The sequence below is a fragment of the Cheilinus undulatus genome, linkage group 2 (assembly GCF_018320785.1).
Source record: "Cheilinus undulatus linkage group 2, ASM1832078v1, whole genome shotgun sequence".
Lineage (NCBI taxonomy): Eukaryota > Metazoa > Chordata > Actinopteri > Labriformes > Labridae > Cheilinus > Cheilinus undulatus.
This window is the reverse complement of record NC_054866.1, coordinates 1,660,334-1,675,213: the sequence shown is the minus strand read 5'-3', so window position 1 is coordinate 1,675,213 and position 14,880 is coordinate 1,660,334. Positions and strand designations below refer to the sequence as shown.

The following is a 14,880-nucleotide window of genomic DNA, read 5'->3' as shown; positions in this document are numbered from 1 at the left end:
AAGGGGGACACCAACACTATACCTAGGTTTTTTTTTGTTTTTTTTTTTAATATTCAACCTTTTTATTTCTACAAGGACTCATATTTTGTAAATGAGACCCCTGTTGTTTTCTGTGTGCATGTCAACATTATATCCTGAATATAATCAAAACTGGGATGTAGCTCATAACCAGGATACTGAAGTCAGTGTAAATGCACTCCATAAGTCTTATTTTAGAAAGATATTTCAGACATAAAGTATCTGATGTATTTTAACTTGGAAAACTCTGACTTTAGGCTCAACAGAGCAGGCTTACCCTCCTGTCTTGCTTCCAGGTACAACTGCTAGGTGTCTATGAAAAGGAAGTTAAAGCACCATGTAACATGACCTAAGCAGACAGTCATCAATGCTCTGAACAAAGTTTTAGATAAACATCAACACTTCCTCATATCTTCGACACACTCCCTAAAAAGCCATCCAATCAAAGGATGTACTCAAGCTATTTGTACGGATGATTGAATCTCTCCACTCACACACAAATTTGCCTGCAAATTTTAATGAGATATCTTCTATTGTTTGTTATTTACAACCCAAATTTCAAAGCTGGGATGTTTTGCAAATGTGAATAAAGCAGAACACAGAAAAGCCTCATCAGTCTATAAAAGTTTTACTACAGCACAAAGACGAGGTATTTATGTTCAAACTGAAAAAAAATGTATTTATTTTTGATTATACACACATTCTGAATTTGATACCTGCATCATGTTCCAAAAAGGTTGGGACAGGAGCCCCTTTATCACTATGCTACGTGACATTTTCTTCAAACAACTCTCCATAAGCATCTGTGGAGGACTGAGCAGTAATAACATATCCTGGGATATTAGAAAAAAGGCAAGGTATTGCTTTAATTACCACCATGTAAAAGTGCTAAGTGATGAGCGTGCTGTTAGAGCAAAGTCCAAGAGAGCATGTGTCCATTTCCACCTGCAGCACCACTGTCTGTAGGTAAAGATGCTTTAAAGGGGACATATTATGCAAAAATCACTTTTTCAGCCTTTTCTAATAAAAATATGTGCCCCTGGCCCGTCCACAATTCTCTCAAGTACCAGGTTACCTTTCCTTTTGATTATATGATTCTATTCTGTATGTATATAATATATATTCTTTATTTGACTGTGATGGATAAGTCTTCATTTCTCACAGTTGTGAGTTGAAGAACCTTGTTCTGAAACTGTTGGATTTGCCCACACCCACAAAGTGGAGAACCATGTGCTATTGTTGAACATTACATAATTTGTGTTTGTGTTGTGTTAGATTGAATAGTGGTTAAAAAGAATTTTTGAATCCCTGTATTCTGTTTTATTTAAATTTCATACAGTATCTGAACTTCATTAGAATTGGGATTAAGTTAAAAAGCCTTTAATATCTCAGGGCATATCCTATAAAAGAATAAAATCACAGAGAATGCCGATCGGTTTTGACCTACACAGGGTCTTCATCAGGGCGTGGACAAGCAAACATCGTCCTCCCTTCAAAACCAGAAGTACTTTCACTTAGTCTTTTCTACAAACGCAATAAATTATGTCTTTAAAATTCATGCTGGGACCCAAGTCAGGTTGCTCAGTTTGTCTTGCTCTGTGAATGCTCACACTGGGACACTGATACAGCAGAGTAAACAGCAAGAAGCCAATATGGTAAGTCAGCACATCCTGACACACTCACTCATGTGTCACTGACGATACAGCAGGAGCAATTTGGAGATCAGTGTCCTGCCTAACGATGGCTGGAATCAAACCAGCAAACTTCCAGTCTAGACAAGAGCGACTCTACCACTGAGTCACTAACCTTCCTCCTGAGCCACAGCAGCCTTGAAGAAGTCACTCATTACTCATGCTACCATGGATTTTTCCAGCAGTAAAGCCCCTGGTGACTTACTGAGCTATTATTCCAGAGTGAAGTTTCATCAAAAGCAGAAGTTGATCACCTTTATATCAAAATGTTAGGAGAGTGGAAGAGCAGGGGTGTGCTGAATTTATTGGCCCTCCTCTTCTTAAATTTCTTAAGCTCACAGAAACATTTTGGGGCTGTTCCGATCTGTCCTGGCTGAACAAATCACAAGTGGACAGTAAAACTGTTTACACCTGGAGATTATGCGTCTCCAAATGTGTATCCAGTGATGGTTTCTGATTGGAATCTCACTTTACAGCTTCATTTGCAAATAAACACAGAGCCCTGTTATTGCAAATGCAATGAATAATGAAAACGACCCATGATGAAGACCTCCAGCAAATGAAGGGGCTTCTCACGTGACTAGGAACTAGAGATGAGTGGGTGATAACAGATGCAATATAAAAGTAGCTTTGACATCATGAAGCCTGGTGTTCCTGGTGTTACAGTTCTGTGGTTCATCTAGAATGTTCACAGAGGAAAAAAGGACTATAGAGTCACAGATCCATGTGTTTACATGTCGAAATGTCCTGAAAAATATAGTGCTGTTACTCGATTAGAAAAAATCAATCAAGTTAATCACATCACTATGCTGTGATTAATCACAGCATGTTTTTCTTATAGTTTAAGTAGATTTTAGATTTTAAAGGTTTTTATTGCAAAGTAAGGTTTTTATTGTACTAAGTAAGAATGTACAGCAGATTGAAAGTGCTTTATGATAAAAAATCATTATTTATAAATCAAACATTTGAAAAAACTACCATTTACTTGCATTTTAGTTTGAGATAAAAGAAGTATGGTATTTAAATAAAGAAACATTAAACTATAGTTTTTAAACTGTAACACACAGGTGTCAAACTCAAGGCCCGGGGGCCAAATCTGGCCCACAAGATGATCTGATATTTGTGTTCTAACTGTCCCATCAGTCTGAGGTCTGCAGGTTTCCTCAAGAATAAAAATGTGAACTTATCCTGATGATTTAAGATCTCCTTGTTAAGTCACAAAATCTGAAAAAGTAAGGAGTAAAAATATTTAGATAAGAAGTCAGGAATGTGGGAAAAGAAATTAATCTTTCTTTTAATTTCATATTTTCAATTTAGCATCTCACAGTTAGGACTCTAACTTAGGATTTTGACTTTTAATTTCATACTTTGAGCATTTCAACTCATAATTTTGACTTCTGATATAATACTTGGAGCTTTAAGATTCATAATTCTAGTTTTTAAGTGATATTTTGACCGTTTAAAGCAGTTATTTTGTATTTTATCTCATATTTTCAACTCCAAACTTTGACTTCATAATCCCATAGTTTGACCTTTTAGACTCACAATTTAAAATTTTGAATCAAATTTAGATTTTTTTATTTCATGATTACAAATTTTATTTCATATTTTGACCTTTTAAACTCATGATTTTGACTTTCTTTCTGATATGTTTGCCTTTAAAAAACATTATTTTTCAATTTCATGTTTTGACTTTTTTCGAACTAAGACATTTACTTTTCTCAGATTGTGAGCCTTTAAACTGATCTTTGTAACTTCTTTAATATCAAAACCGTTTATCATCAGTGCTAAAGTTTTTTTTCTCATATTTTATCACCGGTGAAAGGGGGTTGACAGTTTCTGGTTTAAAAGGTGAACCTGTTAGGCCCTCAGGTTAGTCCTGAATCCAGTGTCCAGCCCCTGCTGTGTGAAGACTGGGTTTAACACAGCTGCAGGACTCATATTACAAAACTTGAAAAAACCAAGATTCCCCACAGCAAAGGAATGGACTGATGAAATGGTAAAGATTTCATCGTATGAACACATGCCTGGAGGACGGAATGCTGGGGGGAAGACTGCTGAGATAGGGTGTCATTTTTGGCAACGTGGAACTGAAATTAGAGCAGGTGACAAAATAATCATACATGTCCTAGGCTTCATTTTCTGTTTGTGAATGGATGCCACTTTTTAATGTCTTGTGCAGTACATGTTTCAGAATGCTGCACTGTTTTAAGTTGTTTAAAATTGTTTAAAAATTAATAAAAATTTCAATTACAAAAAAAACCTGTCCTGAAGCAGCTGAAGGGAGTATGCTTTTTAAAAGAAAAAAAGAGGTGTCTGCTCAGCACTCAAATAATGTCCTTTTAGGTAGTTTATACAAGGCAGAACGTGGTACAACAGACGCGTTTCAACTCAATCTTCTTCACAATGCTGACACCGAGTCGAAATGCATCCATTGTACCACATTCTGCCTTGAATAAACTACCTAAAAGGACATTTTTTGAGTGCTGACACCTCTTTTTCCTAGTAAGTTTTTTTTGTTATACGCCTTAAGTACTTTATTGTTTGGAGGGTGCTCCTTTTCTACGCTTTCTCCAGCTTTTTAAAAAGAAAATTACCATTAATCAGACCTGGGTTTGACTCCTCACTCATCCCTGCTGGCTGTGTCTGACCCTCTCAGCTCTTCACCCCCAGGCACCTAAATATCCGTGCTGGAGGACTACGGGAGCAAGTTGTGGTCAAACTTAGTCATATGATTTAATTATGTTACTATTTTTTAATGTGTTATGGTTTCAGGATTAATCATGAATGTTAATGTTAACAGCCCTATAAAAAAAAACAAAAAGAATCACAACGCTACCATTTCTCCACCTTCAAAATAAAAACACTGTGTTCATTTGGGGGAAACTAAAGTTTGTAACAAGTTTCCATTGATGTGCGATTCAAAGTGTTACTGACACGTGTGTGCTGTTAGTTAAGGCTGTCTGTCTGTGCACACAGAACACATAAACGGCAATAAAAAGATTCTAGTTGTAAATTACCTCTTGCATGCTTTATGCTGTGCATGGCTGTACTGTCAGATCATAAATGACACAATGAAATACAATAAATTCATTTCCAGACAGTCAGGTAAATGGTCAGTACACAAAGAGGGCAGCTAACAAGTAAAAAAAAAGAGAAGCAGGCAAAAAGGCAGGGTTTTAAAGAAATCAGACCTAAAAGACAAGGTGGCAAAATAAAGAGACTTGAGGGAAACACTACAAACTGGCAACATGAGGGAGAACACTGGGAATAAATATAGAATCACAGAATAACAAGACACAACTAAAGGTAATCAGGGTGAGGCTGACACTAAGATGAGGCATGAGGAACAGGAGTAAAACAGGAAATGAAAACCATGACCTAATTACATTTACAGGCCAGGTCATTAAATAGACGGGAACCAACAAAGGAATAGGCTGAACTTGTGGCTTATTTTTGCCTATCCTGTATCAGGAAATGATCCTCGCATTAATGATCTGCTCCTTTCCTTTCAGGTTGTTATCAACTGTCCAATTGTTAAAGGTCTCAAGTATAACCAGGCCACACCAAACTTCCATCAGTGGAGAGATGCTCGGCAGGTATGGGGGCTCAACTTCGGGAGCAAGGAGGATGCTGCCTTATTTGCCAATGGCATGTCCCATGCCCTCGAGGTGCTCAATTCTATGTCAGATGCAGGTAAATACATTTTAACCAGATTCCCAGCTCAGCATTTGCAGCTGTATGGGGGTCATTGATGGAGAAAACATTCCTGTAATTGTTTGATGTTAGATAACAGTGAAAAAAGGCTTGACTGATTTTTGAATAAGTACAAATGAAATTATGAAAATGTCAGACTTTGATGCCTGTAATCTTCTCCAGTGCTGGTAGCTCTCCTCCTGACTAAAGTTTTTAGGCTGATGCAGAACAGTTGTTTGGCTTTTGCCATGCCACATCACAGTGTGGTCTGGTAAGATGGCAGCCAATGTCACGTTGACCTGGATAGATAAAAAGTGTCATAGTGTCATGTTTGCCATGAACCCACGGCCGGTGGATGTGTAAAAACGCAGGACGAGTGCCTGTAAACATCACTGCATCAACTTCTCTTCCCTCATGATTTTCACGCCTTGTGTCATGCATGTTACGTTATAGTAAGAGGGAAAACAAGTGCATTGGGCCACATAACCAGCCGTCCGTGTGAAACACAGCACGCCGTGCAACACACGGCGTGCTGTCCAAACTTACAGCATGGGCGTATATGGATACAGGACTGATTTAAGCAAAGCCTCGGGCAGATAATTTGCATCGAGGGTTTTTTTTTTTCGAGTCACTCGGATAATTCGAGGAATCGTTTCAGCTCTAATTGCAGAATCCTTTGGAAAGGAAAAAAAAACATCTAGACAAGAATACTGTAAAGGCAGTCAGTGTACCACCGTCAAAGCTAGAGTGTAGGAACCTGTTAAAAAAGCCTACTCAGGTCTGGAATCAGGTTCCTTTGACAGATGTCATTTAGATAAACTTGTGCTATAGAATGATGGGAAGAGAAAAACTGATCCAAAATAAACCACATTATCTATCAAAAATGGTGGAGGCTGTGTTATAGCATGTATAATGGCACAGGCCCACTGGTGTTGACGGATGATGTGGCTGTAGACAGAAGTAGCTAGATGAATTTTAGGGAGTGTAGTGCTACACTCTGTTCACAATCAGCCAAATGCTGCAAAACTGATAAGATGGCTCTTACTGTGCTGGTGGATAATAACCTGAAATATAGTGCAAAAGCAACCCCAGATGTTTTTGAGGGAAACAAAATGAAGTATTCTTCAACGGACAAGTCAGTCAACTGAGCTTAACCTAATAGAACAAACTTTTCAGTTACTGGACAGGGTTTTCATCTAAGTATTAAAAACGCTTACAGTTTTCAATCATGTAAATTTGTCTAAGCTCCTGATAATGAAGGGACCCAGCAGAATGACCGTACTTCCTGTACGGTAATGCTGTATTTTTAAACCCTTTAAATTAAAACTGAAAGTCGATACTTCAGTAGCTCTTTCCTTTCAAGCCCATTGTGGTTGTAAATAGAAAAAAAAATGTGCACCTGAAGATGTTCCAATATTGAGTGCTTTTATGTTGTAGCACTGGGGGCGATATTATGTTATGCTAAGGAACCCCAGTGCATTATTAAGGTTGTTTTTTGTTTTGTTTGTTTGTCAGGTTATGCAACTCTCCCCCGCCCAGTGTCAAATGGACCTACAGCTGAAGAACTTGAACAGCAGCGAAGGTAGTTTCAGAATTTCACTCTATGAAAGTATTTATTCGGAAAAGACATCATAAACATGTTATTTTATAACTCTGATAGCAATGCAAAGTGTATTTTGAATAAAATGATGAGGATTTATTTATGAAGGACAGTTTGTTTAAACCAAGTAGTGTTAATATGTAGGTCATTGTTGGAGACTTTGAAAAATGGTTAAACAAAACTGGTCCTAGTTGATTTATAGCCAATAGCAAGTCAAGCTGCCTTTCCTTGGTTATTGTAGCGTGGCATCTGTAAAGAATTTGATGGCATTAGCTGACAGTGCTAAACCCAGCAGTCCTTGTAGGTTACGGTTTAATTAGACAACTAGAGGACTCTTTTTTTGTTTAATTTTTATTTATTTATGTATTTATTTTTATTGTAAAACTTGCTTTTACGGACATGGACTTGAAGACTGCATCTTTAAAACGCAATATAAACACAAACAGTCAAACAATATGGTTTTGAAGAAGTGCTTGAATTCAAGAAAAAATAACTAATAACAATGAAAATTACTCAGTTTAAAAATACATTTTTCCAAAACCTCATATCTCCAAAATCATTACTTTACAAGGGATGAAGAAAACACAAGTGACTTAACATTGGATGGTGATTGTCACCTTTTCCCTCTTCTTTTTGGATTAAAACTTGTAAAAATCCACTGACAGGTGAAAATGTTCACCAATAGTACTGATTCATGAAAGATTATTAATATAGTGAAAAATGCAGATACAAGTTTTTTTGGCTGACAGGAGTGTTTTGCTTCTTCTGCTGTGAAATCTCCAGTAAGGACCTGAACGTGTGTTTTAATGTACAAAGCAGTCTTCTGTCATACTGTTGTTAGCACACCGAGTCCTTCTCTTGTCCAAAATTGCCCCACCTTCAAATGGAAAATGATCTCATGTTGTGACAAGCACATTTGCACAATGGCTGTAAAATTTTGGTGTATTATTGTCTGTTTTAGAACATGTTCTATTTTCTGCTTTCATGAATCCATCCAAGTCATTCAGAAGTTCTTTTAGTTCTCATAGTAGCTGTTGTAACTCTCTTTCTCTCTTTTGTGCAAAAACATCACTTTAAGGATTGTTTTGTGGAATTTCATGTGTACTCACAACCGTGTAAAGCCAGAAAGACTGAGTTGAATATACATGTTGGCTCTCTTCAGCAGCCTTTTTAGTTCCTGGGGACTCTTCTCACCTCCTCTACTTCTGTTTGTCTGTTTCTTCAGATAGAAAGAGATGGATGGATGCTTATTTCAGTAAAACCATGCCTACTTCATAGAATAAAGGCACAAACATTCATATTCAGTCAGACTAAATGATAGATCTTTCACAGTTAGGGTGTTTGATTAGAACTCTATATACCTAAAACAGCCAACAGGTCACATTTACCTGTCATTAAAGTGCCTTGATTTTCATAAATAGCACTGATCAAGGACTGTTAGTTCACCACTGACACTGAACAGCTTATTAACAACAGATACCAAACTAGATCACTGTTGGAAGATGATCTGTCACATAGAAATTGCTTTGGACTGATGGCTAGAAACCCCAAACTTCCTCATCACCGTATTCTTCATTAAAAGCACTGAGATTTAACAATAGTAAATGTATTTTTCCCCTGTTGTATCCATGTTGAAGGTTGATCTATTAGAAACAGGAAGATCAACACCTCATGCTGACCTTCCTGCATTCACTTCTTGAGCGACACTGTTTTTGTCAAGTGTTTCAGTATTTCTAATGTTTTACTAACAGGCTGTCTGGCACATGACCCTCCAGTTTAGGATGGATACATGATATGATTTCTGGCTTCTATTGATCCATTTTTATATTATCATATCAGGCTTTTGTCCACTAGATGGAGCTATACTTACTCAAGACTGAAATTAGAATTGTTCTTCTCTTGGATAACTAGCTCCTTTCCTGGAGCTATGAAGTCATTAGATGTATTAGCTTTAATGTGTTTCTATTGAACCTTTATAGAATTTTGTACGAGATAGAAATATGAAAAAGTTCTTTGCATTTCAAATGTTTGACTTGGTTTGGAGAGTCATGCCTGGAGTCCTTTGACATAAATCATTTGGTGATGGATTTTTGTACTTCATTCATTTGTATTCTTGAGTATATATATGTGTCTTTGTGCTAGGTTTCAATGAGTGGTTGTGTCTTACCCAGCTAACACTATGAGTCTTATTTTGAAGGATGTACCTGTACTGTTTGAGTTACTTCCTGTATTTAAGGTGCCCTTCCACTCTTTGTCTAAAATGCTGAAGAAGACCTACGAGTCGAAACGCGTCTGTTGTTGCCTGTTAGCTTTAACAAACATTTAAAAGGACATTTTGAGTGCTGACCTTCCTGTTTGTAGTTTACCTTTTTGGTCGTGCACCTACCTTTTAGTTTAGTGTTGGGAGGGTGCTCCTTTTTTGCTTTTTTGACGGTTGATCTATGACTATTGATTAGGCATTGCTGCAGTAGAGAGAAGGTATTTACATTGCAGCATCTATTTATGGCTGTTGTGAAATAAAACAGTGAGAAAATCAAGGCTTTCTTATGGGGTAAATTTGACCTGCATGGCAGTTCTATAAATGTCCATGAACAAAATTTGGGTTTAGGTAAAAATGTATTTATGTGACACCAGGTGCTACCAAACAATATTTTAGTAAAGGTTAAATACTGACAGTCTTTAAAGTTGTAAAGACATCAAGTAAGATCAAATTAAAGACCAGCCTTGGGTAAATATTACCCATTGGCAGTTCTAGTGTTAACTAGAGACTTTTCCTCTCCCCCTGAGGTTATTTTCACATGTTTCTAAGAGTCTTTCAAACATTTTAAAGCCAAAATACGGTTTCTAGCTATTGATAAATATTATTTACATTAATGCTTTCAGGTCTATGATACCCTTTTAAAAGTTTTACATCAGTGTGAAAAATAATCTGGAAAAATATATGGAGGTCACCCCCCCTTCCCCATTCTAGGCCCCTTACCCAACAAGATCAGCTGTTCTCTACATTTCAAGGCTACTACATGTATTCATGGTAGCTTCCCTGAACTGTACATAACTGTTCTGAGAGTTTGATACGTCAAAGCAGAGAGGGGGAGCCTTCTTGAAATCAGTACAGTGTTGACTTTTCAGTGATGGGCTAATCAGGAGTTTTGAAATGTAAGCCTTTTAATTTAACCAAGGTTGCTGTGTCAAATATAAATCCTTATTAAAGCTCGCTGAAACAGTTCCAAAACCACCAATCAGAGTTGTTAAAAAATGTCATTCAATATCATCACTCTGGATTTCTAGTTGTCTAATCATAGCAACCAAATCAAATATTAGAACTTTCAGCTTCATTTTTATCTAAATTTATTCACCGAATCATCCTGAGCATGTTTACATGCGTTTGTTGCTGAGAGGAATGTGTGTGTTTGTACACAGGTTGGAGCAGCAGAGATTGGAACAGCAGGAGCGACAGGAAAGAGAGAGACAGGAGCGTGAGCGACAGGAAAGAGAGAGACTGGACAAAGAAAGACAAGCAGCTGCAGGTTAGAAAACAGCTTGGCTGGTTGACAATGGCACTAAACTACAGTACAGTCCCTTTTTTTGCTGCCTGGCCTTTTTCTAGTCTCAGTTGAAAGTGTGTGAGAGACTTGGAATAAAAGCTTTATGTCTCTAATGAGCTATGTTTTATGAAAGTCTAATGATTCATTGTACAGCAATAAATATACACTCACCAGCCACTTCATTGTGTACACCTAGCTAGTACGGGCTTTGACCCCCTTTTGCCTTCAGAACTGCCTAAATTCTTTAAAGATATAGTTTCAACAAGGGTTTGAAACATTCCTCTGAGATTCTGGTCCATATCGACATGATAGCATCACACAGTTGCTGCTGATTTGTCGGCTGCACACCCATAATGCCGATCTCCCGTTCCACCACATCCCAAAGCTGCTCTATTGGACTGAGGTCTGGTGACTGTGTAGATCATTAGAGCACAGTGAACTCACTGTCATGTTCAAAAACTGACTAAAACTTCGAAAGCCTGGGAATATTTCACTCTGAACGGCTCAAAAAGGAAGCTTGCTTGTAAAATATGTAAAGCAGACCTTACATATCATGGGAGCACATGGGCAATGCGTTTTTACTTTCTAAGCTAAAGAACGTTGGTCGTCCACTGGCGTGTCGTCCTGGCTTTTAACATGAATGTAACACAACAGTGCTGCAGACAGAGCCCCACACCTTTCCCTTTTTACTTCTAACTCAATAGTAGAACATTACGGTGGCATTTTTTGACATTTTCTAGCTCTTATGTTAACACATTACAGAGGGAGTGATGCACGTCATCTCTTTCACTACTTAAACATTTAGACAGTCGAGTGAACTCTCACCAACTTACAATAATTAGGCTTTAAAAGAACATCACTCAACCTTACTGCAACACTAATTATGTTAAAAGCCAAGACAATGATATTGCTTGAAATGAAAGTTTAATAGTAGAAGCAATAAAGTGTTATAAAATACATTTTTGAATGAAGAACTCTGACTCATTGTCTTTATTTTTAGTTGATACATGTTTGTAAGTACATCAAAGTTCTTTTTTCAGCTGTTATTAAAAAGAATTGATTAGCTGATTAGTTAATTATGTTAACAACAATTGAACAGGTGTACCTAATAAAGAGGCCGGTAAGTGTGGAATAACATATGCTTGTAGACTTGTTTCTTGCTCTGGGATGGTAACCAATGCCCCCTTTCACTTCTTTTTTTCAGCTTCAATCCCCCCAGCTCCACCTTTGCCCCCTGGAGGTGCTGCTCCACCACCAGCACCTCCCCCACCCCCTTGCCCTCCTCCTGCTGCTGGTGTCCCTCCCCCACCAGGACCACCTCCCTCAGCTCCCCCAGCACCGCCCCTGCCCGCTGCTGGAGGCGGGGGTGGAGGAGGGGGAGGTCTTGGTGGTGGAGGGCTGGCAGCTGCCTTAGCAGGGGCTAAGCTCCGCAAGGTATCAAAGGTGAGGATAAAAAAACAGTCACACTTTGTTTCACGTTGATTTCTACTGTATTGTACCTTGTATGTAATGTACTGTCTATTTCACATTAAGAGTTGTATCTGCTTGCTTAGTTATTGCTGCATCGTCCTGAGGGTCCACTCTGGATCAACCATTAAAAACATTCATGAGGTCCTATCTATCACCAAAGTTCCTACCATATTTCGGCTGTGTCAAGCAACGTACCAAGAACACACTAGGCAATAGAGTCTGTCTGTGGTCCATCTTCCTTTGATCATGGTTTTTTCATAGTGACATCTGTAATAATTCTGAAAGAAAACTGAAGCAGCCAGCAACAAGACGGGGTCTGGGTCTTTGCTTTTTCTTCCAACACGACAATGACCCAAAACACCCCTCACTCCTGGTGTAGTACAACCTTCAGAAGACCATCAAATCTGGAGGTGCTGGAGAGATTCACCAAAGAAGAATGGGCTGGGATTCCTCAGGAGACGAGTCTGAGACTAAATCTACAACAAAATGAATGCGGGCCGTTATCCAGCAAAAAGGAGACACTGCTGACTATTAGAGCCAGGGGGCTAGTAGTTTTGACCCCGGTAGTTTTTGTTTTTGTGCAATATTTTTATTTCTGTGTGCAAAGTAAAATAATTTCAGCATCCAGAATAAAACTGGGATGTTTGAAAAAGCTGTGTTCTCTCCACTCTGTTTAACAGCACTGGAGAAATCAGTTTAAATCAATGACATTTTCATAGGGGGAGCTAATAATTGTGTCCTCATGTGAAAGAACAGTTACATGTCCATGTGTCCCTGGGCAAGACAACTAACCCCAATTTGCTCCCACTGCTGCATCAGTGGCATGCGAGTGAGTTATTGCTAATACTGATGGCCACTCTGCATAGCAGTCTTCTCCCTGCAGGTGTTTACCATTAACCATGAATGTCTTCTAAACTCCTGGGTGTTTTTGGTGTTTGCTGCCCTCAGCAGGAAGAAGGAGGCTCTGCAGCTCCAGGAGGGAGAGCTGACTCCAGTCGCAGCAGCAACTCGTCCATTGGAGGAGGAGGAGGAGGAGGAGGGGGACTGATGGGTGAAATGAGTGCCATCTTAGCAAGAAGGTGGGTGGTATTATAAGTTCAACACAAGATAAAATATGCCATTCTTCATACTTGTGAAACTAATCTGATTGCTCGCTATCAATTTGAAATAGTTTGATATTCATTAATGCCCTTTCAGTAGAATGCAAATTATAGTCTGCAATTTGCAGAAGTTTGAAAATTTCCATGTTACTACAGCTGGTTTAAATGAATGTATAATTGATTTCCTCAGTGAGATTCAAAAGTTTTTTAATAGTTTAATTCCTCACAAATGGTAGATGCTGACAGCACAGCTCCTGATGACGAAGCACGACTATAATACCAACACAGAAGTTACGCCATGAACTGCTCTGGATGGCTTTTGGAACAAAATGTGATGAAACAGCTGAAAAATCTAGTGTATACTATATTTGTTTTTGTTTTTTACCACCAGACAGCCATTTAAAAATGCAGCCTCTCAAACCAAAATACTTCTCTTTCTTCCTACACATGCAGTTGCTATGTACAAATTTTTGTACGATGTTTAAAAAAGTAGAAAAAAAAGAAGTAGAAAATGCTATTATGATAAAAATTCTATGATGCTGTTCATGGTCAAGCCCATAGGAAACCTTAACTACCAGTATAAGGGCAGGTATAACAGAAAGAAAAGGATATTCTGCCGTAGTTTTGTGGTAAATTGTTGACTAGTTTTTTGGTAGCACTGTTTTTCAGAAAGTGCCTGTCTGGTTTATTTTGCTATGGATAATATACATAAACCAACTTGGAGAAACAAACACTATAGAAGCGGAAATGTCACTTTATTTAATGGGGTTTTTGTTGTAAATATTTAGAGGGGCTAGCTTGCATTGGGCTCATGATTAGAGAATATTAGCCTGGGCAAGATTACCCAATGGGCATTATGATCACAGGCCCAGGGCTCCATATGCACCCAGGGCCCAGGGAGAAGTTGAGAAAAAGGTCTTTTCCCCTCTTGCACACATAACACTGAGTGGACTGGAATGTGGAATAGAGCATGTGCATCAATTCCACCCAAATTTTGACTATCAGTGTAAAAAATTCAGAATTACAGGCAAAGCAAAAAGTAAAAAAGAAATACTTCGACGGTTCCAAGCATGGATAAAACGTAGAGCGGCTGAGAGCCCAGACTGATTTAACTGGTTTTTTTTGATGGTCGTAACATCAGGTTCATAATTACAGAGTTTGTTTACACACCATTTGTTTGGAAGTCATTTGGAGGTGGATTTGTTTCCCCTGATCACTGGTGCATTTTGTGAGTGTCGCGAATGCAGTGCATTCCTGTCAGCTCTCGTAGTAGTTAAGTTTGCATGGAAAGATGGTGTCTCTTCCCCAACTGACTTCATAATGGCTCAGGGCCCCCATGCACCATGGGGGCATGTGCTGCGAATGTCCTTTCACACAGGTGTGAGTGCACTTCATGTTGGCTGCGGCTCCCTGCTGTTAAAGCCACCACTCTTCTTACATTTTATCTCTTTCTTCTTAAATTTGATCTCAGTAAATCTCCCTTTTGATTCAGTGTATGGTGGAGATGTGTCTGGAACCATTGAAAAAAAAACTAAGTGTAAGGGAGTTTCTTCAAAGAAATGCTTAACTAGGCTTTTGCTTTCAATGTACTTGTACTATTTATCTTTCCTGTGACATTGCTGGTGTGAAATGGGATGCTCCACAAAAGTAGAAGTTAGAAGAAGGTCCAAACTCTCCATTAATATTAAGTCATTGTTTCACCAGGAGAAAAGCTGCAGACACAGGAGAGAAGCCACCTGTGAAGACGCAAGATAATGTAA

The 14,880-nt window shown here is 38.5% G+C and overlaps 1 protein-coding gene across 3 annotated transcripts in view; it reads left to right on the top strand.

The window, feature by feature from the left end:
• Window positions 1-14,880, top strand: part of LOC121518278 (vasodilator-stimulated phosphoprotein-like) — a 76,117-nt gene that overhangs the window by 52,069 nt on the left and 9,168 nt on the right. For 2 of the 3 annotated variants that reach the window (XM_041800502.1, XM_041800518.1), the window contains exons 3-8: window positions 5,225-5,405; window positions 6,921-6,987; window positions 10,426-10,532; window positions 11,755-11,993; window positions 12,969-13,099; window positions 14,825-14,876. In XM_041800502.1, the coding sequence (XP_041656436.1) occupies window positions 5,225-5,405; window positions 6,921-6,987; window positions 10,426-10,532; window positions 11,755-11,993; window positions 12,969-13,099; window positions 14,825-14,876 (777 nt within the window). The remainder of the gene's footprint in view (window positions 1-5,224; window positions 5,406-6,920; window positions 6,988-10,425; window positions 10,533-11,754; window positions 11,994-12,968; window positions 13,100-14,824; window positions 14,877-14,880) is intronic. The other variant, XM_041800508.1, reaches the window with a different exon arrangement.